At 39.1% G+C, this 27,471-nt stretch overlaps 1 protein-coding gene and 1 long non-coding RNA gene across 3 annotated transcripts in view; one reads left to right on the top strand and one right to left on the bottom strand.

The window, feature by feature from the left end:
- The first annotated feature begins 39 nt into the window (after positions 1–39).
- LOC103281964 (uncharacterized) lies at positions 40–26,915 on the top strand. Its single transcript, XR_507789.3, has 4 exons — positions 40–2,167; positions 8,836–10,582; positions 23,965–24,128; positions 26,729–26,915. It is a non-coding gene; the product is annotated as an uncharacterized LOC103281964 (long non-coding RNA).
- nup133 (nucleoporin 133) overlaps positions 10,885–27,471 on the bottom strand; it is a 40,017-nt gene continuing 23,430 nt past the window's right edge. For both annotated transcript variants that reach the window (XM_003215867.4, XM_062975654.1), the window contains exons 21-26: positions 26,748–26,883; positions 25,684–25,802; positions 16,887–16,967; positions 15,089–15,153; positions 11,400–11,488; positions 10,885–11,093 (exon numbers count right to left, since the gene is read on the bottom strand). In XM_003215867.4, coding sequence (XP_003215915.1) covers positions 10,957–11,093; positions 11,400–11,488; positions 15,089–15,153; positions 16,887–16,967; positions 25,684–25,802; positions 26,748–26,883 — 627 coding nt within the window. In that variant the 3' untranslated portion in view covers positions 10,885–10,956. The remainder of the gene's footprint in view (positions 11,094–11,399; positions 11,489–15,088; positions 15,154–16,886; positions 16,968–25,683; positions 25,803–26,747; positions 26,884–27,471) is intronic.

A 27,471-nucleotide genomic window follows, 5' to 3' on the forward strand; every position in this document is an offset into this window, starting at 1 on the left:
CCAAAGAAGGAGCGCCTGGCCGGAGCCCAGGTAACGCGGGCCCGGCCGTATAAGGCGCGTCTGCCGAGAGGGACCGCCCACGACCCTCAGCGCCAGGCCCGGAAAGGAGAACCCAGGGAGAGGGAAGGAAGGAGGGAAGGAAGGCGGCCCTCTTGCCCTCCCTCCTTCCCTCGGGCTCAGCCTCACCTGGGCGCCTCCAAGGGGAAGCCCACCTTGTCAGGTGAGGCCCGTCCTACCTGGGAAGACCTACCAGCCACAACCTGCCCGCGTCCCTTCATTGAGAGGCACCTGGGCGCCGCAAAGGGGAAGCAAAGATGGAGAGGGTCCCCCCAGAGCTGCTTTAAGGCAGGGCTTTTCAGCCCCTTTTCCTCCTGATACATTTGTATGTGACCCCTTCACCACAGGTAGGGGTAAAGGTAGGTAAAGGTTTTCCCCTGACATTAAGTCCAGTCGTGTCCGACTCGGAATTACTGCTCATCTCCATTTCTAAACCGAAGAGCCGGCGTTGTCCGTAGACACCTCCAAGGTCATGCGGCCGGCATGACTTTATGGAGCGCCGTTACCTTCCCGCTGGAGTGGTACCTATTGATCTACTCACATTTGTATGTTTTCAAACTGCTAGGTTGGCAGAAACTGGGGCTAACAGCGGGGCGCTCATCTTGCTCCCTGGATTCGAACCTGTGATCTTTCGGTCCACAAGTTCAGCAGCTCAGCGCTTTAACATGCTGCACCATCGGGGGCTTCCCAGTACAGTAAGGTAAAGGTAAAGGTTTTCCCTGACATTAAGTCCAGTCATGTCTGACTCTGGGGGTTGGTGCTCATCTCCATTTCTAAGCCGATGAGCCGGTGTTGTCCGTAGACACCTCTAAGGTCATGTGGCCAGCATGACTGCATGGAGTGCCCTTACCTTCCCGTCGGAGCGGTACCTATTGATCTACTCACATGTGTATGTTTTCGAACTGCTAGGTTGGCAGAAGCTGGAGATAACAGCAGGCGCTCAGTCTGATCCCCGGATTTGAACCTGGGACCTTTCAGTCTGCAAGTTCAGCAGCTCAGTGCTTTAACACACTTTGCCACTGGGGCTCTGTACAGTAGAGTCTTCCAATACAGTAGAGTCTCACTTATCCAAGACTCGCTTATCCAAAGTTCTGGATTATCCAATGCATTTTTGTATTATTATTATTATTATTATTATTATTAAACTTTATTTGTACCCCGCTAGCATCTCCCGAAGGACTCGATGCGGCTTACAACGGCCAAGGCCTCAACACACAATATAACAATACAAAACAAAAGGCAAATTAAAACAGTATAAACAACAAGCAGTAAACAATACGCTAAAACACAATAAAACTGGGCCGGGCCAGAGTAATGGGTACAAGATTAAAAGTGCTGATGTGACAGGTGAAATATAAGGCTTATAGGGCAAGTGCAGAGTGCGATATGCAATCTAAGTTCTAATAAAGTGCTTATAGGACTTGGTATTGGAGGTTTCCTATTAATCTGGGAAGGCACATTGGAACAGCCAGGTCTTCAAGTTCTTTTTGTAGTCAATGTTTTCAATATATTGTGATATTTTGGTGCTAAATTCGTAAATACAGTAATTACAACATAACATTACTGCGTATTGAATTACTCTTTCTGTCAAATTTGTTGAATAACAAGATGTTTTGGTGCTTAATTTGTAAAATCATAACCTAATTTGATGTTTAATAGGCTTTTCCTTAATCCCTCCTTATTATCCAAGATATTCACTTATCCAAGGTTCTGCCAGCCCATTTAGCTTGGATAAGTGAGACTCTACTGTACATACAATACCACAGGTATATAGGTAAAGGTAAAGGTTTCCCCTGACGTTAGTCCAGTCATGTCTGACTCTGGGAGTTTGTGCTCATCTCCATTTCATAACCGAAGAGCTGGCATTGTCCGTAGACACCTCCAAGGTCATGTGGCCGGCATAACTGCATGGAGCGCCGTTACCTTCCCGCGGGAGCGGTACCTATTGATCTACTCACATGTGTATGTTTTTGAACTGCTAGGTTGGCAGGAGCTGGAGCTAACAGCGGGCGCTCAAGCCGCTCCCGGGATTTGAACCTGGGACCTTTCAGTCTGCAAGTTCAGCAGCTCAGTGCTTTAATGCACTTCGCCACCGGGGCTCCCACCACAGGTATATATTAGTCTATTAATACATATACTGTTGTACACCCCCCCCCCACCCCCAATGTGCAACGGGAAGTTGCTGCTAACTGTGAAAGAAATAAGGTTGAACGCTGTGAAAGCATGGCTATCAGCCTCCTCCCAGTAGACTCAATATTAACAACAATAATAATAACAACAACTACTACTACTTTATTCTTATATCCTGCCTCCATTTCCCCGAAAGAACTCTGGCGGCTTACATGGGGACAAGCCCGATCCAACAAAAATTAAAACCAAACATAGATTAAAACATATCTCAATAAAATCAGCATCATCAGCTGCCAATAGTCTGAGAACTAATAGGTACTGAAATTCCGGGGGAAGGGAATTGTGCAACAGAATTTCAGAACACGGCTGGTGGACAAAAATGCAAGTGCCAATCATAAATTAGAAGTAAAAGAGCAATGTCAATTTAAAACGCTAAATCTATAGGAGGAAGAACTAGGATAAAGTGTGGGAACTCCTGGTAGATATAGTCAGGGGCTGATTATCTTGTGAACTTCTTAATTGGAAGCAGTTCTTTAATTCCGCAAGTCAAGGAAAAGCTTCAAGAGAACCACCACTCCTCTTAATGTTCCTCCAGCAACAGCAAGAGTATCCCTCTGGGCGGCTAAACCAGGAAATTCCAATTGAATCCCCCCCCCCCCACATGAGGGTCTGCCTCCAGGGGCAAACCAAAAATGGGCAACTTGGAAGCCCCTAAACTCAGAAGCGCAGTGGGCAGATCAAAAGACAACCTGGCAAGGTGGCACTACCTGGATGAATCCTCCACCTTGTACGACTGTGGAGCAGAACAGACAACTCTGCATCTATATGCTTGTCCGCAGTGTCCTATCTCATGTACAGAGGAAGAATGCTTTGAGGCTACAGACAAGGCCTTCAACAAAGTCCCCCATGACCTTCTGGCAAACAAACTAGTAAAATGTGGGCTAGACAAAACTACAGTTGGGTGGATCTGTAATTGGCTAAGTGAACGAACCCAAAGGGTGCTCACCAATGCGTCTTCTTCATCTTGGAAAGAAGTGACGAGTGGAGTGCAGCAGGATTCCGTCCTGGGCCCGGTTCTGTTCAACATCTTTATTAACGACTTAGACGAAGGGTTAGAAGGCACGATCATCAAGTTTGCAGATGACACCAAACTGGTTGGGTTAGCCAACACTCCAGAAGAAAGGAGCAGAATTCAAAACAATCTTAACAGACTAGAGAGGTGGGCTGAAACTAACAAAATGAAGTTCAACAGGGACAAATGCAAGATCCTCCACTTAGGCAGAAAAAATGGAATGTAAAGATACAGAATGGAGGACGCCTGGCTCGACAGCAGTACGTGTGAAAAAGATCTTGGAGTCCTTGTGGACAGCAAGTTAAACATGAACCTACAATGTGATGCGGCAGCTAAAATAGCCAACAGGATTTTGGCCTGCATCAATAGGAGCCTAGTGTCTAGATCCAGGGAAGTCATTCTCCCCCTCTATTCTGCCTTGGTCAGACCACACCTGGAATACTGTGTCCAATTCTGGGCACCGCAATTGAAGGGAGATGTTGACAAGCTGGAATGTGTCCAGAGGAGGGCAACTAAAATGATCAAGGGTCTGGAGAACAAGCCCTATGAGGAGCAGCTTAAAGAGCTGGGCATGTTTAGCCTGCAGAAGAGAAGGCTGCGAGTAGAAATGATAGCCATGTATAAATATGTGAGGGGAAGTCATAGGGAGGAGGGAGCAAGCATGTTTTCTGCTGCTCTGGAGGAAGGGAGATTCCACCTGAACATCAGGAAGAACTTCTTCACTGTGAGAGCTGTTCGGCAGTGGAACTCTCTCCCCCAGACTGTGGTGGAGGCTCCTTCTTTGGAGGCTTTTAAGCAGAGGCTGGATGGCCATCTGTCGGGGGTTCTTTAATGCACTTCCTGCTTCTTGGCAGGGGGTTGGACTGGATGGCCCATGAGGTCTCTTCCAACTCTATTATTCTATGATTCTAGGTCGGTAATGCCTGGTTTTGGTCAAAAGATATTTAGTCGCTTGTGCTCCTTCTATTTTTGTGTTTTATACTAATTTATGTGATGTTTTTGATATGAAATAAATAAAGTATATTAAAAAGGTATTAAAATCAAGAATTAACTGGATTGTCAAGGTGATGCATGCCATATGCCTGCAAATATGGAAAACACAAGAACTGCCATCAGATTGGAAAAAAATCAACTCATATCCCCATACCAAAAAAGAATGCTCAAACTTTCATATAGTGGTACTTATTTCACATGCCAGTAAGGTAATGCTCAAGATCTTGCATGGTAGACTCCAGTAATACATGGAGTAAGAGTTGCCAGATGTACAAACTGGGTTTAGAAAAGGCAGATGAATGAGTGACCAAATTGCCAATATCTGCTGGATAATGCTAGCGAGTTTCAGAAAAACAGAAAAACATCTATTGACTATTCTAAAGCATTCAACTGTGTGGATCATAATAAACTGTGGCAGGTTCTTGGTGGTTTAGGGATTCCAAGTCATCTTGTCTGTCTCCTGAGGAATACATATAATGACCAAGTAGCAACAGTAAGAACAAAACATGGAACAACAGACTGTTCAAGATTGGGAAAGGAGTGGGTCAGGGCTGTATACTCACCTTACCTATTCAACTTGTACGCAGAACACATCATGCAACATGCGGGACTTGATGAATCCAAGGCCCGAGTAAAAATTGCTGGAATAAACCTTAACAACCTTAGATTTGCATATGATACCACTTTGATAGCTGAAAGTGAGGAGGAACTGGGGAGCCTTATAACCAAGATGAAAGAAGAAAGTGCAAAAACTGAGTTGCAGTTAAACTTCAAGAAAACCAAGATTATGGCAACTACACCTATTGATAACTGGCAAATAGAGGGAGAAAATGTGGAAGCAGTGACAGACTTTATATTTCTAGGCACAAAGATTACTGAAGATAGACTGCAGCCAGGAAATGTTTACTTCTTGGGAGGAGAGCAATGACTAATCTGCTACATGCAATGATGTCACTCTCCAGTTGTTACACTGCAATGCCCAAGAACTCCAACCAGAATTGTCTGGTGTGAGGATTGTTGGGAATTGTAGTTCATCACTGGAAGACTATGAGTGTTACTCCCTTACATATTACCATTTGCCTCCAAAACGAACCTATTATAGGGTTTTCTGGCATTGTGTGTAATTCATCCAAGGTTACCCAGTGGGTTTCAAGAGAGGGTAATCATCATTCAGTATTCAAACCACACTGAGCGCCCTTCCACACTGCCCTTTATCTCAGGATCTGATCCCAGATTACCTGCTTTAAACTGGAATATATGAGTCCCCACTGCCAGATAACTGGGGATAAACAGATACTTTGGGATCTGATCCTGGTATAAAGGGGCAATGTGGAAGGGCTCTGAGTCTCTCTTTACATATACTTTAATATTTTCAGTTCCCGTTTTCCTGCCAGAGTTCATTGGGAAATCAGGGAGCCCCCCCCCCCCCCCCAAGGCTGCCTTAGGTCACCATTTCATCGCAATGCAGGGGCATCATCTGTGCACCTTGAAGGGGAAACAAAGGTTTGTGGGGCAGGCTCAGTTCAGAGCCTATACAATCCGAGGAAGATTTGAAATCAACAATCCACCCATCTTTAAATATGCCACATACAGCATGTGGAAATGATGTGGTTTTCCAGATATTAGACAACAGTGCCCATGTGCCCAACCAGCATAGCCTGGTGTGAGGATTGTTGGGAGTTGTTTGCCCCTTTACTACTATTACTATTACTACTACTACTACTACTTATTGCTGTGTGCCTCCAAGGCAACCCTAAGGTGAACCTTTTGCAGGGTTTCCTGGGGCGGACAGTGTGTGACTCACCCAAGGTCAGCCAGTGTGTTTCAGCTGGTCAGGAGGGGAATCACGCCCTCGTCTCCAGAGTCGTCATCCAGAACTCAACCCATACCGATTCTCTCCTTACATATACAATATTTTTAGTCACTGCTTTCCTTGCCTCAAAACAAATCTTGTGAAGTTCAATGGGGTGCCCTCTCAGGTGCATGTGTCTACTACTGCAACTTAAAGAAGTTTTAAAAACCCACCCCATCCATCTTTAAATCTCCCACATACAACCACGCAGCTCTGCCATTGGACTACGATACCCAGGAGCCCCAGCAAGAAAAGTCCAGTGTGAGAAATGCTGGGAGTTGTAGCTCAACATCTGAAGGAAGATATGGGTCGACGATTTCCATGTTGTTTCTGTTTGCCTTTAAGGCTACTCTAAGGTGAATCATGAGGTTTTCTGTGAGTGTGATTCACTTCAGGAAAACCGGTAGGTTTCAGTTGATCAATAGGAGAACTGAACCCTGATTTCTAGAGTCGTAGTCCAACACACTAATATTACACCATACTGGCTTGTCTCGTACATATACATTAATATTTGTTTGTTTGTCTCAATCATACTAATTTTATTGCATTACAACGAATCAGTTAATCCTATCTAGGGTTCATGTTTTCAATTTTAATCCAGTTTAGGACACATCCATAACCTCATCAGTCACTGGAGTTAGTTGAGCTTGTTTAAAGTCAATAAATGTAGTCGACATTGCATTAGGGTACATATATCAAATCAAGCTTTGTTGGGTCTATTCTAGCAACTCCAGAACAAGCAGCATATTTAGTTACAGAAGTGGGTACAAAACATCTCTTCATCTAGGTTTGAAGATTCAGTGTTGATAAGTACATCTAAAAGGAGAAGCCTTAACTAAGATTGAAGTGATTTGCTTCCCCTTGTTTAGTAATGGAGACTTTAACGGGATGGTCATTAATCATACTGATGACAAGGATGGCTCAAGTTGGCTAGAAATTGTCAGAGACTGATGTAGTTGGATTGTGTTCCTAATAGCTGTGTCTATAAGCAGGCATGAGAGATTTTAAATTTTACAAGTTGATTTCTACAGAGTATAAGTGACTTTTTAGTCTATTATTTTTGCTTTGGAAAGTCTGCCCTCATCAATCATGGCTGAACTGGAATTACTAACTGTGGCCTGTTCTTCCTGCCCTCTACACCAGTTATGAAAATATTTGCCTGTTAAAGGGGCCATCAGGTAGGCTGGAGCCTGGCGAGTTTTACTAATGAAGAATATTCCTATCATCATGAAGGTTACTGAAGGGCTTGCAATAGCAAATCAGGACTGACTTCAAAGGAATGTGGTTTGGTGGTGGGTGGGAACTGCTCGCTACTAGAAAGGTACTTTTGAAGTACAATTTAAAATGCTGTGCAAAATCAGTTTTATATATAGATGATGATAAATATCTAAGGGGCTGGCTGGCTGCCAGACTGCACTGAAGAGTTATCTACACCATGGGACTGCCATACTTTCATGCTATTTATACTGCTTGGGTACGCCAACTTAAAAAAAACATGCTAAAGAGATTCACATCTAGTTATGGGCATGGAGGAGGTTAATGGCAGTTTTGGGATGAGGGGGAGCATTGGTCTCTCATAGGATAGGCAGAGGCAGCAGCTCCTTTTGGAGAGAGAAGACCCAACTGAATTGATACCTTAGGAGGAGAGCACCAATGCACTGCCAAGAGAGAGAGGAAGTAACAGCTACATTTGCAGCCGTTCCAATAGGTATGGATTATTTTCAATATGAGCAGGGCCAAGCAAATTAGGGACTGCAAACCTGTTTATGCAAATATAAATTAATCCACTTCCTCTCACCCTGGACAATAAATAATGGAAACTACTGAGCCTCAACTTCTCCTCTCAACTACTTAACTCCCTTTACAGCTCTTTGATATTTTGGCAAACCTAGTCCATGCAGATTTTCCTACCCAGTCAAAGATTAGAGAAGGCTTTAAAAAGTAATCACACCACAGGAAACAAGCAGGTACTTCTCCAGGTGTAAAGTGTTAGGTCCACTTGTATGTTTTCATTTCAGGTTAAACAACTCCACAGAGTGATAAAAAGAGTAAGTGTAATATTGATCTTCCATGTATCTATGATCTTCGGCTGAAATACTGCTGAATTCAATTAACATGTATATATTGCCTGAAAAAGAACTTTGGACTTCTGAGTCTTATCTTGAGGTTATAGATCACTCCTCTGCAGCATCCAGACTTGTCTCTTCCTTTCTGAAGACATTGCTTGGGAAACACCCTGAACTGAAAATTATAGTTTCATGGGACTTGCAAATGTGAATAGAATCACCGTTCACTGGTCATATTTCCAATAAGTAATGCAGAAATCAGATTTATAGTCTGTAGGATTTTATAAAGTCACACAATCTTCATAAGACATAGTGCCCGTAATTCCCATTTTCTTTAATACATATCTAAGGCAACAATAATATAAATGATATTGTAAAAAACAAACATAACTATATACATTTTTGAAGTCACTCTAAACCAGGGGTTAGTTTTCCTATAAACATTCCCAAAGACTATGATGCAGGAAGGCAGGCGTGAAGGACTAAATCAATATTTTGCTAGTACTCAGCCACAACAGAGACAAGTCAGGTCAAATTCCAGCAATGAGAGATGGGCATGAGTAAAGCCGATCTCCATAGGAGAAATTGCTGTAATTTCTCAAGTCTGTCTTGATATTTGTAACAACTTTACACCCCTGCCTATTTCAATCATGTTATGTTTTCAGGATTGCTTGGAAGCTGCAACATTCTTTTTTGGAAAAACAAATGGATATATTTCATCACTGCATCTGATAAAAACAACATTTTTAAGCGGAAGGTTTGCAAAATGCTGTAGAAGTACACATTTGTTCACGATACTGGCAGTAGTCATCGGCCTATTACTTGTTGCACATATTGCCCATTTTGTACATTCCTAAAACCAGGTTCAATGTGATTGTCAGCTGCTTTTTTTTTTTTTTAAACTCTAGAACACAGTTTAATCTCGGCTTCAACTACACAATTCAATATGTAGTCCTGATATGAGCACACACTCTTAATATATATATGCAATAGAATAAAATGGAATTAAAATTTAGCTGTGGTTGTATGTGAATAGATGGATATAAAACAGTTGTCTTGATCTTTATTCTTACCCATCTTAAATGCACACTGGTATTTCAATTATGTGTTTCTATGATAAGTACATATTTTGTTACATCAACAGCTTTTAGGGTTAAAGCAATAAACTGAAGTTCAGAAGTAATGGAAATGACACATTTAAGTGGCTGCTTTAAGTTAAGTTTTTATATTGTAATCCTATGCACATCTACTTGGTGGTAAACTCTTTGAGTCTATATTTTAGATTAACTTCATAATAAGATAGAACAGGGCAATGGTTCTCAACCTGTGGGTCCCCAGATGTTTTGGCCTTCAACTCCCAGAAATCCTAAGAGCTGGTAAATTGGCTGGGATTTCTGGGAGTTGTAGGCCAAAGAAAAAAAACAAAACAAAAAAAAACAAAAACAAAAAAACACCTGGGGACTCACAGGTTGAAAGCTTACCTCGTTCTGGCCCATATACAGACCCTGAGTAAATAATGATACAAGGGAAAACCCACTGGATGTAGAGAAAACGAATAGCAGTGTGTAATACTTTTTAATGTTAAATACAGCAACGTAAATCTGACAAAAATGTAGATCAAAGACTCCCACCTCCAGTCCATAATATTGGATGCAGTTATATGGCAGGAGGTTGGACTAGATGACCCTTGTGATCTATTCCAATTATATTATTTTGATTCTATAAAAGGTAGATAATACTTCAAAATGAAAGCTGATGATGCACTTCTCCTCTTTAAAAAAGTTGCATCAGTTGTAAAAATATCTAGTAATTTATTGATCCCAAGATGCTTGCTATCTTTACTGAATCAGAGCTATCTAGTATACTGAACTTCTGTTTGATACTCCTTAATTAAAATCTATTTCCAGAGGGGCATGTTTTTTTTTCTAAGTTGGTGTGAACATTTCCAGATAAGTCTATTCTTCCTAACAGATTCAGCTCTTCCACTCTTAGAGCCATATTAGCATAGCAAGAAGGGAAGCTATGGAATGGTAGCTGTACTTTTAAAACTAGAAATTGGATTCTCTTCAACTGATTTAACTTATGACCTTCTCAGCTGTTGGATCAAGTTCTTTTTATCAGGCATCCAGCCAAGAATAAAAGCAAAATGTTAAGGTAATGCAAACTGCTTTGCAGTCCATCTGTGCAGCCTGTAGGAAAGTGTCGCCTTCAATGCGTCAGATTAAACCAAGTAATTCTTAAAAGAATTTGAAATTACAATTGTATGGATTGTACAGCAAGCCATTAACCAGAACCAACTTGATCTCAAACGGAGAAGAGGAGATTCTTCCAGGAAAAGCTTTCCAAGGAGAACTACTTTCTAGATCTCACATCATTACTTAGCTTATAGTAAACCGTATTTTCAGTTATGTGGTGAGAACTTAAATGTCTAATTATTTATATATACGCATTTTAATATGTATTGTGTTTGTAACATGGGTATATTATTTAAGGTAAGATGCAAAATTGCATGACTGATTATATTTATTTAGATATAGAAGAGGTAGACATCAGAAGTGGGACAGTAAATGCCAGGACAGACAATATATTTTAAAATTCACTTGCATAAAACATTTTTCACAAGCATTAGAATGTTTGTTGGTGGAAGAGGCATGCCATGTAGTATTGTGTAGATATAAGCTCACCCAGTTCATTATCATTTAGAGACAAAAAGGTTTTAGAGTAAATATTTTATTGCAAAACACCATGTAAAAAATGAAAATGGTTTAAATTTACATTCAGAATTCTCATGCCTCCCTGTAGACATAAAGCTCATAGTTTGCTTTTAGTACAAATTCAAAATAAGTATTGGATTTTAAATGTTCAAGTTCATCTGCTTCCAGCAAGTCTTTCACATCAGGCAGATATTCACTGAGCTGAACACCTAACAGCAAATAGAAAGAAAGTTGTATTAGCTATGTTATTTTTTTGTGATTATGGAAATGCTATATACATTGCAGAATAACTTGTTATGAGTTCTGATACAATATATATCAAATGTGTAAGTTATATTCAAACCACATTTGCCAATTTCTTTTATAACTCTAGCCTTTCTTAAATGTTATCAGCTATATTTAAGTCTTGCTAGTTATGCTGTTGTTCTGACAACAGAAATACTGTTTGAAAGCACTGTGAAGCAAGAGGATTAAAGAGCAATGTATTTCTCACCATAATTTATATAAAAATATACCTTCTTTTAAGATCTTTTGTAGTATTTTCACAAATATGCTGTCTTTAGATGCTTCAATTGGATCATCATTACCTTCTGAACTTGACCACCTGTAATCCAAAAGTAAAGCGTCTAGTTGAATATAATATGACATTATAAGTAAGAACTCCATATTCTGCTTCAGAAATATGGAGAAGATTTGGAGGGAGGCAGAGATTGCAAGAAGCAGAATAAGGAATAAATTTGCTTTCATAATATTTGAAGATCAGTAAAAGTTTAATTACAACTAATATAATGCACTCCCAAAGTCTGCAGGACATATACATGGGGGTGCTAGTATCAGGCAGGAGTTTTCTGAGTACAGTAGTTATAATTGGTATTGTTACATTTATTATTTTTCTCTATTATTGTTGCTACTATTACATTTATTTTACTCTATTCTTATTATTAATACATTTAATTTTTCACTCTGATCTTATTATTATTGCATTTATTATTTTACTCTATTTATTATTACAATTTATTATTGTAAAGTGACAATGGATGAACTATCTCATTAGCGGATTAATTTAATTCTCAGGCAAAACTGCCAAATTGTCTTTGTTGCAGGATGTGAACCCAAGAGAATGTGAATTATGTTCTGAATTCCAGTTCAGATGAAAATCTGGTATTCAGAAACTTTAAAAAAAAATCAAATCTCTTTCCAAAAACAGTAAGACTAGGAAGAGATTCACTTATTATGGATTCTTTATTATAAGAATTGACTGTGTATCCGACGTTTTGTATTGTGAGTTGAATTAAATTACTGAGTATGCATTGGAAAATGACTATTTCATTCCATAAATTTCCTTTTACTAATTCTCTTCTTAAAAGTGTAGAAGTGAACAAAATGAATGAGAAACAAAATCCATTTCCACTTTCGGAAGTCATTAAGTGGTGTTCCACATGAGCCTTGGGATACTACCTAAGAATTCATTTACCTTATATAGATATGAAGCAGTAAAGTTTGTACATCTAGGGCAGGTATTTCAAAGTGTTGCTAACAAAGAGACCAACAGATGCCTTGATGTTCAGAAAGACATTTACTTATGAATAGATAAGACCTAAAAACCCATTGGTTGGGCAAACACCATAAGATTGAACATTCTTTTGAAATGTTCAACAAATGTTTGATCTATCTATTTAAATAAGAAGCATTGGCAAACTATTTAAATTATATTTGACATTTAATTCACCATAATACAATACTGTTTGTGGATTTGTATTAAAATGTTCAACACAAATCATCATTCCCAAATACAGTAGAGTCTCACTTATCCAACACTCGCTTATCCAACATTCTGGATTATCCAACGCATTTTTGTAGTCAATGTTTTCAATACACCGTGATATTTTGGTGCTAAATTAGTAAATACAGTAAGTACTACATAACATTACTGCTGCATATTGAACTACTTTTTCTGTCAAATTTGTTGTATAACATGATGTTTTGCTGCTTAATTTGTAAAATCATAACCTAATTGGATGTTTAATAGGCTTTTCCCTAATCTCTCCTTATTATCCAACATATTCACTTATCCAACGTTCTGCCAGCCCGTTTACGTTGGATAAGCGAGACTCTATTGTAGTACTATTGTCTTGTGGTATCTTCCCAATACGTTACTTTACATTCCCACAGCCAGAATGAATGTGACAATAATTGGTAGTCTATAGTATATCTAGAAATTGCTAAATTGGGAAACAATATATTAGTATTACACTGTTTTAGTATAAGTTTGGAAACAAAGTAACTCTGCAGTCCTATACAAGCTTACTTGAATAGCTTACCCCAAAGAACTGGAGACTGAATTCACATTCTGTAAATTTACAGATATTGGACTGGACTATGTTTCTAGATTTCTATATTACTTTAGCATTTGAGATATGTGTAGTTCACACTTTTATTCAAGATTTTAAATCATACGTGGGTTTAATAATTCAATTAAGCCATCTTGAAACAGAGTGTTGAATTATTCTATTATATAATTCTCTATTTTTTCAGAACTTTAGCATGGGAATAGGCAACTCTGGCAGGTCAAGGGCCTAATTCTCTGCCCGTGGAACTAGACTAACCAGGGTGTATGGGCTGCCAAAAAAAAAAAAAGGAGCAGAGCAAAGCAAAAACCTTGAGTACTCAGAAGTCCAATTCTAGTTACGAAGAAATATATTGAGGTGGGAGGATAGCTGTGACTTATTTGAAGTGTGAACTGCTGCTCATGGAAGTTTCCAGGAGAGGCACATCACTCTTTAAAAAATAAATGAAAGAATGTGGAGTAGTCAGTGGCCTCAGAAACAGTCTTGGATCTATATACAACCACGGCAGCACATTTGCTCAGCCGATTTTAGAGACTGGGTAAGAGCGATTTTAACACTGGAGGGCAGGGATGGCAGTTCTGATCTGCAAGCTATCTTAAGAGTAGTACAATCCGCAAATACGCAAAATCTAAACAACTGTAATCAATATTGGAGGGGTGCACTTTGCTAACTCCTACTATAGCAGGTGCCCTGGAGGTAAATTAAATATGCAACTAACAATCCTCATCTCAAATTGGAAATTAACTCAACCCCCCCACCCCCTGTTTTCCATAAGGCAACAAAAGTTGGCATGTTTTAATATTTAAGAACTACTAGTTAGCACATTCCTGTTTATCTTAGTTACATCTTGCTAGATAGCTTTAAGCAAGACATTGCAAGTTCTCACTGTATACAAGGAAATATACTTTTCATCAAACCAAATTCTTCTTGAAAAAATGTTACTGTTCTGAACCGTTATCATATCGTATTTGTCTAGCTTGTTAAATATGAGGAATGCTCATTCTCCTGTCAGCCTGCCTATTCTCTCAGATCAAACACCAAGACCTTTATCTATGCATCTCTTGCATCAGAAAGATGAAGACCACCCACAAGGAAGGGGCCTTTCTTCAAAGTGATGAACTAGTGATGGAACGCTTTCTCTCTGCCTTGTATCAACATTGCTGTTATTTAGGCATCAAACAGGGGGTATTTAAAAACCTTTTAGTGATTTAACTGAACAAACCTTAGTCTGTTTTAAGTTATCTATTATTTTCTTATCTTTGTTTTTATGCTGACTAGTGCCCTAAAACTTAATTTGGAAATATTTGAAGTGAAAGCAGTACATATTGCTTTTGATATTAAAAATTAGGAAAAGTCAGAGACATGAATTATAGTGAGGTGTCATAAAATGACTGCATACAGAAAGATGGGAAGCACAATTCTAAGAGAGCCACTCCACCCAGTTCTCCACAAAATGCTTTCATACGAGTTGGTTATCAGAGTAGCTTGAATACTTTAAGAATGTATGTGTTTCCTTCGTTTCCACTTGTGTTTTATGTCAAATCCTATAGACCAGTGGTGTCAAACATGTAGTTCTCCAGGTGTTTTGGACTTCAGCTCCCAGAATTCTTGGCCATTGAACAAGCTGGCTCGGGCTACTAGGAGTTGGAGACCCAAACACCTGGAAGGCCACAATTCTGACATCTCTGCTATAGATTGTAAGCCACCTTGTGTTCGCTGGTGGTCTCTTATCCAAATGCTAACACAACCCTGACCGTCCCAACTTTTGAAGTGGGATGTGATCACTTGTTAGAATAAGTTGTTCCAAAAGCATAAAAAACCAATTCCCAGAATTAAATAAAAAATTATATGCTTACCCATCTCTGAGAAGAGCTTTGCAAAGTATTTTAAGTTTAAGATCATTTATGTCCACTTCTTCATCCTTCATTTAGAAATATTACAATTAGACATGAAATTGCAGAAGAATATATTCATCCATTATCATTACATGCAAATTTCATAAGTTTAAAAGAAACACAATGAAAGCAACAATTTCAAGTATATTTGCCACTAATAATTATTCTGAAGTAAAAGGGGCTAAGATTTGATTAGGAAGAGGTTAAAGCCAGATCAGAGTACACATAAAAAAACCCATCAGATGTGGAAGTTGTTAACATAAAAAGAAATAGGCTCTAGCTGAAGCTGAATAGCATGGGGATATCAGAGTTAAGATTAACTTAGCCACAGGTAGCTTATGTTTCTCCATGAAAAGAAATACACAGTCAACCTTCCATATTCAGGACCCTGGCAGGAGTGGGAAAAACACAAATTAAAAACATCTTTTTAAATCTGAAAGAAGAACTTTCTAGTTATCTTAAGGCCCTTCAGTGTTATTTTACAGTCAACATCTGCTGGAAGATAACCAGAGTTGTGTTGGAAGGCCAAGAGATTCCTAGAAAGACCACGGCCGTCAAACTTACTAATGTGGAGAGCTAATCATAATATGATCCTAGCAAAGGGGGAGGAAAGATTTGAGCGAATCACCAAGGGGCAAGAGACATGAGACTATTCAGCTACTCAGGCATTTTGAAGTTTCTATAAGAGAAAGCGGATGGAAACCTCATCTAGAGGCAGCCTAAGCTTATAGAATGAGGTTCTATGGCATAGGGAATCTAACAGATTAGGAGCCTTAAGAAAAGAAATGCAGTGGTGTAGAAATGGAAAAGAAAGTAAGGAATGAGGCTTCAAGAAAAGCTTTGAGAAGACTGAGAACGAAGGAGGAGGTAATTAGTGAAGGGGCCCTAAAAGAAACATTATGCTTTTCATTCTGGGAATTTGGTAAAAAAGGAGAGCGAGAAAGAAAAAATGCTTAAGAGAGTCTAGTGCAGGGGTCCCCAAACTTTTAAAACAGGGGGCCAGTTCACAATCCTTCGGACCATTGGAGGGCCGGACTATAGTTGGCCACCGAGCAATAATAATAATAATAATAATAATAATAATAATAATAATAATAATAATAATGATAATAACAGCAATAATAATAAAAAGAGAGCTGGAAGAGACCCTTTGGGCCATTGAGTCCAATCCCCTTCTGCCTTTGTGCACCGAAAGCACAAGCAAAGCACCCCTGACAGATGGCCACCCAGCCTCAATGTTAATAATAATAATAGCAATAATAATAAAAAAGAGGTTTGGAAGAGACCCTTTGGGCCATTGAGTCCAATCCCCTTCTGCCTTTGTGCACCGAAAGCACAAGCAAAGCACCCCTGACAGATGGCCACCCAGCCTTAATGTTAATAATAATAATAATAATAGTAATAATAGTAATAATGGTTGTAAGAGAAGAAGAGACCCCTTGGATCATTTAGCCCAACCCCCTTCAGCCCTTGTGCCATGGGGGCCGGATAAATGGCTTCGGTGGGCCGCATCCGGCCCCCAGGCCTTAGTTTGGTCTAGTGGAAGGGCAGGAATGGTGAAAGGCAAACAAAGTAAAGCAAGAAACTGCTTGAAATAGTGGAAAAAACAGGGTGTTGAGGTATGAAAGTTGCCATGGGACTTCAGTAATCTAGAGGGTTGACAAAAATAATATATATAGTGTTTTAATCTAACAGAAAAAGCAGCTTTAGCTACTTCAAAAATAAGTCAAAGATCAGCAAAACTCATTCACTCTCATACCTCATCAATGTATTCCAACAGATCGAGTGCCTTCTTGAAGTCATATTCATTAGCCCTCTTGTTGTCACTGCATATGTATAACTATTGTAAGATTGAAATAAAATATTTTTAGATTACAAAAGAGTGTATCTTTAGACTAAAGAGCTCATTGTGGGGAGACCACCCCAGATTCCGAGTGACCTTTTAACTGAAATATCTCTCAGTTCAGCTGTAGGTATTTTTATAGTAATAATGATTGTAAAGGTTTTAGAAATGCATTCCATCCATATGACAGTGGAAAGACTACACTGTGTGTAAGATTGCTATATGAACGGCTTCAAATGCACATGCCATTTAAGGTTGTTACATTGCTTGTCTATTGTGCTAGGAATGCAACTCCACAAATAACTATAACTATTCTATATTTAAATAATTGGTTCCCAGTAACAAACAAACACCTAGAAAATCCAAAAAAGAGCCTTTTACGTTGACCATTTGAGTATTGCTCAATAGGTAATGGGGATTATGAAAGCTAAGATTCAGAGAAGGAAGTTTACAGGAGTACGTTTTCACATTCTCTTGCCAACTCTACAGCTACCATTGTTACATGAAAAGCCTGTCTGGAGGTTTGTTTCTCTTGAACTATCAAGGGCAGGATGTAAAGATAGCTGTCCAGAACCTGGATCCCATATTGTGAGAGCTATGACATAAACGCACACAAAAAGGGAAAATGTATGATTTTGGGAGATTTCATTCTTCAAGAGACCAACATTGTTCAAGGTAGTCCATGAATTGACAGTCTTTTCAGAGAAGAGGACAAAAAGGATGCATTAAAACACCCCAAGATCTTGCAGAACCCCAGTTGTTTCTGGGGAGGGGGCTTCTTTAGTTGTGAAATGACAAGCATCCATTTAAAATAACGACTACTTGTTTTAAGAACAGGAACAATGTAAGATTAAGATCCTCTAGAAAAAGCCAGTAGTCAATAACCAGGGGAAACATACAATCAAAGCTTTCCTGACTAAGGACGGATTTTCCATTATTGCAATCACCCCAATTACTTAAATAATCCTGGAAAAAAGGTTTGATAAGTAATCTTTAAATTTGTATTTATATCCTGCTTCCTCTCTCCCAAAGGAGAGTCAAAGCAGCTAACACTAAAAAATCATACAAAATGTAAATTAAAACCCAAAGCATATAAAGCATTAAAACAGAATTAAATACAGAACTTATTAAACATACATATTTCAATTTTTTAAAAAGAAAAGGCTTGTTAAACTACAGAAAACATAGCACCACCTGGCTTGATCTTTAAAAACATTCTTCTTTAAAAGAATGCCTGAAAGCAAAGGTTTTAGCCAGCCACTGGAAGGAGCCATTCTGGCTTCCCTAGGCAAGGAGTTCCAGAGTCAAGGATCGAGTTAAATATAAGAACTCTATATTATGGGTTACAGCAAGGATAAGCAGTCATGGTGCAAATTTCTTTCCATGTCCCTAGGACTCTCTAGAGATCATACAGCTTGCTAAAACAAAATATTCCAACCAAGAAACAATTGGAAGTCCACTTCTGCTTTTTAAAGGGGGAGGGATTTTTAATGTTCAATCTTACAAAAGGCACCTGTGACCTATTTCAAAGGTAATTTGCTATTTCCAGAGACTTCCCTTTGACAAGTAGTCTGGAAGAGTCAAAAGGCTGCAGAAAAGTCTGGTGTGTGTGTGAGAGATGGCCAAACTTGGAGGACACACTTACTTGGCCCACCAAGTTTCATAACGTTTGGGTCATCCCTTGATTTTTAGGAATTTCTTTTTTTTCTAGAAATAAAATCTCCTTTAAAAAATCTGAAAAAGTTATCCCCTGCTCACCCCATCCTGCAACTTCTCCAGAAGCAGCAGCAGGGCACCATTCCTTCCTTCCAAATGTCAAAGATGCACTTCCACATCACACGGCTCACTATTACACTTTCTTCTATATATATAAAAGAGTGATGGCATCAGGGCAGTGGACAAAACAACAAAAGTACAGGCCCCGCAACCTCGAAATTTGACAACACAACCCATCATCCATGCCTCCAGGTTGATACAACAAAAAGAAAAGAAAAATAAAGTCCTAATTAGAGGGAGAGCAATAATTTTTTTTATCCAATTGCTGCCAGTTTAGAGGGCTAATCTCTGCCCACTTGGTTGCCTAGCAACCAGCCAAGGGACAGCCAGGCTTCAGTTAGGGGACAGGCCGATTTAGGCCTCACTTAGACTTCTTCCACAGATTATCTGATTTTAACTGGATTATATGGCAGTGTAGACTCAAGGCCCTTCTACACAGCTCTATAACCCATTTATAATCTTACATTATCTGCTTTGCACTGGATTATCTTGACTCCACACTGCCATATAATCCACTTCAGTGTGCATTTTATCCAGCTGTGAAGAAGGGGCCTCATATAATCCAGTTCTAAGCAGATAATAGAAGATTATCAATATACAGTAGAGTCTCACTTATCCAACACAAACAGGCCGGCAGGATAAGTGAATATGTTGGATAATAAGAAGGGATTCAGGAAAAGCCGATTAAACATCAAATTAGGTAATCGTTTTACAAATTAAGCACCAAAACATCATATTATACAACAAATTTGACAGAAAAAGTAGTTCCATGCGCAGTAATGCTATGTAGTAATTACAGTAGAGTCTCACTTATCCAACACTCGCTTATCCAATGTTCTGGATTATCCAATGCATTTTTGTAGTCAATGTTTTCAATATATTGTGATATTTTGGTGCTAAATTCATAAATACAGTAATTACTACATAGCATTACTGTGTATTGAACTACTTTTTCTGCCAAATTTGTTGTCTAAGATGATATTTTGGTGCTTCATTTGTAAAATCATAACTTAATTTGATGTTTAATAGGCTTATCCTTAATGCCTCCTTATTATCCAACATATTCGCTTATCCAATATTCTGCCAGCCTGTTTATGTTGGATAAGTGAGACTCTACTGTACTGTATTTACAAATTTACCACTACAATATCACAATGAATTTAAAACACTGACTACAAAAACATTGATTATGAAAAGGCAGACTGCGTTGGATAATCCAGAACATTATATAAGTGAATGTTGGATAAGTGAGATTCTACTTTAATATGAAATAATTACTGGGATAGAATAATGCAGAACAATATAATCTCTAAAACCAGGACAGTAAATAAACAGGGGAATTCCACACAGGAAACAATCAGGGCCAGCTAACACCTCCCAACAAAGTATTCCCATCATCAAAGTCTGGAAAATCCTCTGTTTTCTCAGGGCCACAGACAGTAGAAGCACATAAAATATTGCAAACAACACCACTCTGAAAACAAGGGAATTCCAGACAGGAAACAATCAGGGCCAGCTAACACCTCCCAACAAAAAATTCACTCAGGGAGGAAGCAGCCAGGCTTTAAAGCTGCAAGGCCATTACATCCTAATCATTTTTCCTAATTGCAGCATTCATACTTGCCTCCAACAGACAAAAAAAACCAATCAGAAATATTGTATATTCACAACCTTTAGGAAATAATATCCCCTGATGGCGCAGCGTGTTAAAGCGCTGAGCTGCTGAACTTCTGGACCGAAAGGCTGCAGGTTTGAATTGGGGGAGCGGAGAGAGCCCCCACTGTTAGCCCCAGCTTCTGCCAACCCAGAAGTTCAAAAACATGCAAATGTGAGTGCATCAATAGGTACTGCTCTGGCGGGAAGGTAACGCCGCTCTATGCAGTCATCCCACATGACCTTGGAGGAGTCTATGGACAACGCTGGCTCTTCGGCTTAGAAATGGAGATGAGCACCAACACTCTGAGTCAGACATAACTGGACTTAATGTCAGGGGAAAACCTTTACCCTTTACCTTAACTACCACCAGTTCCTCAATACTTTATTTCCCATACCACCATATTTTGCCACAGCAACGCGTGGCCGGGCACAGCTAGTTACTAATAAAAAAACAACAGCAACTTCTCCTAAAGATTTTGCGTTTCTTGTTCTCACAACATACTGGAAGAGGCAGCAGCCCACCATCCATCCACAAGCAAGCAAATAGCATGTTCCCTTATTAGAAAAATACTCCTGTATGAACCAGAAATTTTGGGTATTGGTGGTAAGTTTAGGGACATAGGTAGGTAGGTAGGTAGGTAGTTTTTCTGAGAATGGGGTTTTGTTGTTTGCTGGAATTCCTATAATTATTAATAACAATAATTTTTTAAAAGTACTTTCTGAAGGATAGGAGGGGAGAGAGATAAGAGAAGAAGCTAAAGGCTTTAGTGAGTGACACAAAGCTCAGAGTCACCCTAAAAGAAAACCACAACTACACACAAGTCCCCAAACACCATGTACCCACTCACCCGCACTTTCCAACTCCCAGTCCCACTAAATAATCAAGAAAATCAAAGAAATTCAAAAAGATTCAATGTTAGACAGAGGTAAAGCCAAAAGCTAAAGCTGAGAGCGAGCAGCAAGGCAATCGGATTGAAGCATCTCTCTCTAGAGCCAGGACACAACTGAGCAATGGAGGTGCTCACCCCATTAAACAGACAGCTTGTGTAAGAGCATCACTATGGCTTTCTTCTATTCTGATTGACCCAACAGGCAGGGCTCACAGGGAAACCCTGTGCGAGCACACGGTGGCCTCTCCGCGCGCCATGTGGTCCTGTTTAGCATAAGGTAGCTGTAACTGGCAGCCACGTGGTCCTGTTCAGTCAAAAAATACATGACAAACCCTTGCTGTTACGGGCATCTGAAGAAGCCGAAGGCAAACTGCCAAAATGAATCAGTGTACAAGTCTACTAAAGAATATAGGGCTGTTTATTTTGAAGTTATTTGTGAGGACTAAAACAGGTTTGGGTGCTTATTTGCTAATGGGAAAAAAGAAAGTAATGGAGGAGAGGTATCACTTTATTCTTTTAAAGCAGTAACTGTGGCTGTTTCCCTGAGCACTGAAGGGCAAATGAAAAAGGAATAGAAATACTGCTATGCAAACTACAACTAGCTGGTTAAACCTCCAGGATTAACTATAGCATGACATCTGATTTTCCCAAAGTCTGCAGTCTATGTGGAAAGTAGGAATGTGCGATCCATGAAAAAAATGGTTTAATACTTGCTTCTAAAGTAGGGGCGCTGGTGTTTCGTTTCTGAAACTACTTTCGAATTTTGACCCCAAAATTTTTTAAACTTAATGAGTATTCGGAATATTCGTTATTAATTCGTTAATGGCAGACGCGCATGCAGTGTCCAAAAACAGCACCCGGGGGGGGGGGGGATTTTACAGGACTCTCCCGCCCTCATTTTTTGATCTATCCTCTTCAAACTTAACAAAATTCAGAACGTTTCCCTTATCCTCTGATTTTTGGCAATTTTTCATAGCTTATATAATTTTTTTTTTTAAATAATTGCAGAAATCTGTTCCTGGTGTGAAAGCGTTATTTCCTGTTTCATTGGGTTGTCTTTAGTTTGAAAGTCATTGTTCTACTTGATAAAATTTGTTTTTGTGGCTGAAACTCAGTGAAATTGGTGGACACAGTGTCCTAGGAAACCATATTGTGCTATCATAGCATCATGTCCCTTGCGCAAAGACAAAGTACAGGCAGTGTTTAGCCATGTTTCTATGACAGAACCAATTAGGAAATGACATTTATCACCCAGGAACAGAAATTATAGTACACCATCAAATCACTCCTGACAGAGGGCCATGAGCCTCTGAATAAGGAAATCTGTTCCTGGTTTGAAAGTGCTATTTCCTGTTTCTTTGGCTTTTTTGGGGCTGAGAGTGTGTGACTTGCCCAAGTGGGTTTCCATGGCTGAGTGGGGAATCAAGTCACAATCGGAGTCCAACCCTCAAACCTCTCCCTCCCTCCCTCTCCCTCTCTAAACTTCTCATACCTTCCAAGAATTCACACATGAAAGTTTGGTCAAGATGGTCAAGTGAGGACAAAAGGGGGTGGGGAACGTTAAGAGGAGAGAGGGCCTGGGACATCTGGGAATTGTAGTTTTAAAGCAGGCATAGTACTATTGGGGAAACGTCTGCTTCAGCCCAATGCTTTTTGGGAGATGTAGTTTCGTCCAGGCATATGGCTTCTCGCTTCCCCTTAAATAAATTGGGAAAATTCAGAGGCTCCATTCTCCTCCATTTTTAAAGCTATTGGGATGAAATTTGCCAGAATCGCAGAAAATATTTACTACTCTTTGCCTATCAAGTTTGATAATGTTTGTCCAATCCACTGATATTTTAGGAATTTTCAAAGTTTTTTAAGAAAACATTTTTTTAAAGGCTACAAGAACGACGGCCCCACTTCTCCCTCCCTCTTCTGTCAGCCCTGATTGGCTGAGAGGTATGCCAACATGTTTGGCTTCACCTCTCAGCGGGGCTTGGTCACAGCTACATCCGAAGACATCCGAGAGAGACGAAAAAAGGTGCCTTTTGATTCAAATTCTTAATATTAGGATGGCAGTGAGCAGGTGTGTCAAAACACGCTTCAAAAGTGCTTTAGATCCAAATTTGATACAAATTTAACGGACATACGAAAAATTCACCCAACCCTTGTGGAAAGTAAAGATAGCAACCAAGTTTTTTTAAAAAATATATATCAACTGCTTTGCAGTATTCATTTCCAATCATTTGGTCTTTACTTAGCAAGAAGTTTAAAATTGGGACCTGGTAATGACTCAAGATGGGAGACTGCTAGGAAACATCAGAGGTTTTTTGCTTTGAGACAGCTGTGAAGGACATTTGTTGCCTCTCTCTTCATTGAATTCTTCTTCGCTTGCCAAAACTAAACATGGATACATTCATGAACCTTTTTGTCTCCTAGGATGGTCTCCAGGGAATGGGGAAACAGGAGGAAACTTACTCCGTAACCATGATAGACAGGATTAATACTACTTTTTAAAAAATCTGACTTTTGATACTAGCAAAATTATTGTTATTAATAGATTCTTCAATATTTTGTCCTACTTTTACTGCTAACAAAGCAAACACAGATATTAGATAGTAATACTATTAAATGGTAATAAATCACAACCATAATTTCTTTTCTTTTTGGTATCAAATTTTATCCCACAGTGGCCTTGCACTAGCAAAAACAACATTCATAACAGAAGGCAGGATGCCCAAATTTTGTCAATCCTGCTGCTGTGTCTACCAGGATTCTCCAGAACACTCATGAAATGGTGGATTTACTAAACATGTCCTTTTATGAATGCATTAAGACATCCTCTTCAGTTTAGGTAAACTTGATATTCTATGTAATTTTGAATAACTGAATAAATTTTTATATGCTAAACTTTGAGGCAGCAAACTAAGGAACTCTTGGAACACAAGGTGACTCCTTCTGTTTTGTTTGTCACATATGAGGGAGGGTGGTCAGTTTAAATATATATAAAGGATTCATGGTTTGATTTGTATTTAGATCTGTTATAAATGTGCTGCTCAAGAGCACAGAATACATGCATTGCTGAGAGTTCTACTAGGTTGGATTCCTGCCTATCTAGGTTGATGAAAATTTAATGTTTTCTGTTTTGGAGAAAAGTAGTGCCTTTATTGTTAGGTAAAGGTAAAGGTTTTCCCCGGACATTAAGTCTAGTCGTGTCCGACTCTGAGAGTTGGTGCTCATCTCCATTTCTAAGCCAAAGAGCCAATGTTGTCTGTAGACACCTCCAAAGTCATGTGGCCGGCATGACTGCATTACCTTCCGGCCAGAGCGGTACCTACTGATCTACTTACATTTGCATGGTTACTAACTGCTAGGTTGGCAGAAGGTGAAGCTAACAGCAGGAGCTCACCCCACTCCCGGGATTTGAACTGCCGACCTTTTGGTCAGCAAGTTCTGCAGCTCAGCAGTTTAACCCGCTGTGTCTCCAGGGGCTCCTTGCCTTTATTGTTAGAGATCTAAATTCACTAATATAAAAGAGAAGCAAAAAGCGAAACACCACGAACTACAATTGAGATAATGCCAATATGGCCAGTTTCCAAATGTACACACAGTCTTCAAGGTACTTTTGTCCAAGAACATAACATCACTGAAAGGCAGGCACACAAAAACAACATTAGAACCATAATCAGCTCTTATCAGCCACAACTATTTTTCAAAACAACTGAGATTTTAGTCCTGTTCACTTTTGACGAGCATGTAATTCTCTGGAGAATTCAATTACACTGTTCCTACAACTGAAATGATTTGGACTGACATCCTATGACTAAGGCAATTATAAGGGTGCAGACCTGAGACTTAGAAGGGATTCAAACTGTGGTCCCACTGGGAGAAGGAACTCAGAGCCTTTGGGCCAATCGCTCTCAAATCAAAGCACAATGTATTTGCCTTAAGCCAGTGGCCACTGGAATCATGACAGATGCAATACAGACATTATCAATGCTTATGTGAATATTATTTTCAATACATATCTCTGGCACTATAACAGATGTAAATAGTATAACCAAAGACATTTATATCTATAGAATGATCACTTTATTTTAAAATGAATACAAGCCTTCTATGGTTCCATTTCATAGGGATCTAGTGAGGACAGTGAGAAGATGAGAGTAATGTACACTAGTGGTTCCCCGACTTTTGTCTTTTAGATGTGACAGACTTCAGCTTCCAGAATTCCTGACTATAGGCTTCCTGGAGCTGAAATCCAAAATATCAGGAAGGCCAAAGATAGAGCAACAAGTGATGGCACTACTTCAGAGAGGGTAGATAATTGAAAATAATAATACATTATAAATAGTTGTGAAACTTACAGTGAGAGAAAACAATACTTTAAAACAAATAGCAACACATACCTCAATCAGTTCAGGGGCACTTAATACAGGCATTTCATTGAGGTTTAAATTTCTCTCAACCAACAACTGTTCAGGCAGAGTTTCCTGGTGCAACAAAAAGCGTTCTTGCTCAGCAATTTCTGTAAACAGTAAAAAAAGCATGCATTATTCTAATCTCTTAACAATATAGTACAGTTAATGGGTCCATGGTCTATGAAAACGACTTGTTTTCCTAATTATTGAGCTTGCTATGGATAACTCAATTTCATCCAAATGACTGAACGTGCTATAAATAGCTCAATTTCGGCATAAATCAGAAAGAGCATTGCAATGTTTTATTTGGAACAAACCAAGTGTAAGCAGATTGTCCAAGGTGAGCTGAATTTCCAATTCATGGAAATAATTATCAACAAAACTGCCACAAGGTATTCTGAGATATTAACTAACTACATACATAGCAAAAGGGTAAAGGTAAAGGTTTTTCCCTGACTTTAAGTCTAGTTGTGTCCAACTCTGGGGGTTGGTGCTCATCTCTATTTCTAAGCTGAAGAGCCAGTGTTGTCCGTAGACACCTCCAAGGTCATGTGGCCGGCATGACTGCATGGAGCTCTATTACCTTCCCACCGGAGCAGTATCTATTGATCTATTCACATTTTGCATGTTTGCTAACAGTGGGAGCTCACCCTGTTCCCTGGATTCAAACCGCCAACCGTTGAGTCAGCAAGTTCAGCAGCTCAGCGGTTTAATCCGCTGCGCCACTGGGGGCTTCAAAAGAGCCTTGCTAATTCAAAGTTCAATTTTGCACCTGGAATTTAGATTCTGGACAAATCCCATTTGTTTACAAAAAAAAGCTTGTATTATTTTCTATAAAACTTTATTTTAAAACAGTGTACCCATGCTGAAATTGCATTTCTAATTAACACATTATATTTTATTACTCATTATTAAAGTGCCATGTGTTTTTTAAACGTTTTTGTCCAATATTAAAACTGATTTACATACAGTGGTTACAGGAGAATCTAACAATTTGTACAGCTAATTTTACTCTTTTCCTCCTTCTCCCCAGTTATGAAAACAAGACATACCTTCAGTTTCTTCATTCAGTATCACCTCTGATCTATCAGAAGCCAGGACACATAATTTGCTCAAACCAAGGAGAGTTTTCTTCTTTGCAAAGTACCGAGTTTCTGTATTGGCTAAATTCTGCAGTGTTCGGTGAGCCTAAACAATTAAATTTCAAGTTTTTACAAATTTCTGAAATATTGTGAAAAATGTATTCTTATATACTAATTACATGACATGTAGCTAGATATCAAATTAAAATTATTTGATATCTAACTACATGTAATAAAATTCTGAGACTACTGAGAAAAAGCTTCTTCTTGTCCTAAACTAAACAAAATATACATATTTATTTTGGGAACAATATCATACAAAAGACAAGTTAGTCATCAAGCTAGTCCACTAGGACATGGGTGGATAAAAACTGGAAATGAAAAGACACATATTACAGCAAACTATTACAGATGAGGATTCCCAATTAATCTTTCAGTGTTTGAATTAACATATAATGTTATGATCAAAATGAAAACATCCCGTTAACCTACCCATTGGTTCCATCATATTTGGAAGGAGACGATTAAAATTTTACTATTTTACCCATAAGACCTGATTCAAAATTATACACCCATTTGGAAAGGTATCAAGGAAAGAGGGTTATTTGTAGATTTAGATTTACATTCTGCTGATTATGTACCAAATATGCACATCCCAACTAGGCTGAAAGAAAATTAGCAATGTAGAGTCAAT

This window comes from Anolis carolinensis, chromosome 1 (assembly GCF_035594765.1).
Source record: "Anolis carolinensis isolate JA03-04 chromosome 1, rAnoCar3.1.pri, whole genome shotgun sequence".
Classification (NCBI taxonomy): domain Eukaryota; kingdom Metazoa; phylum Chordata; class Lepidosauria; order Squamata; family Dactyloidae; genus Anolis; species Anolis carolinensis.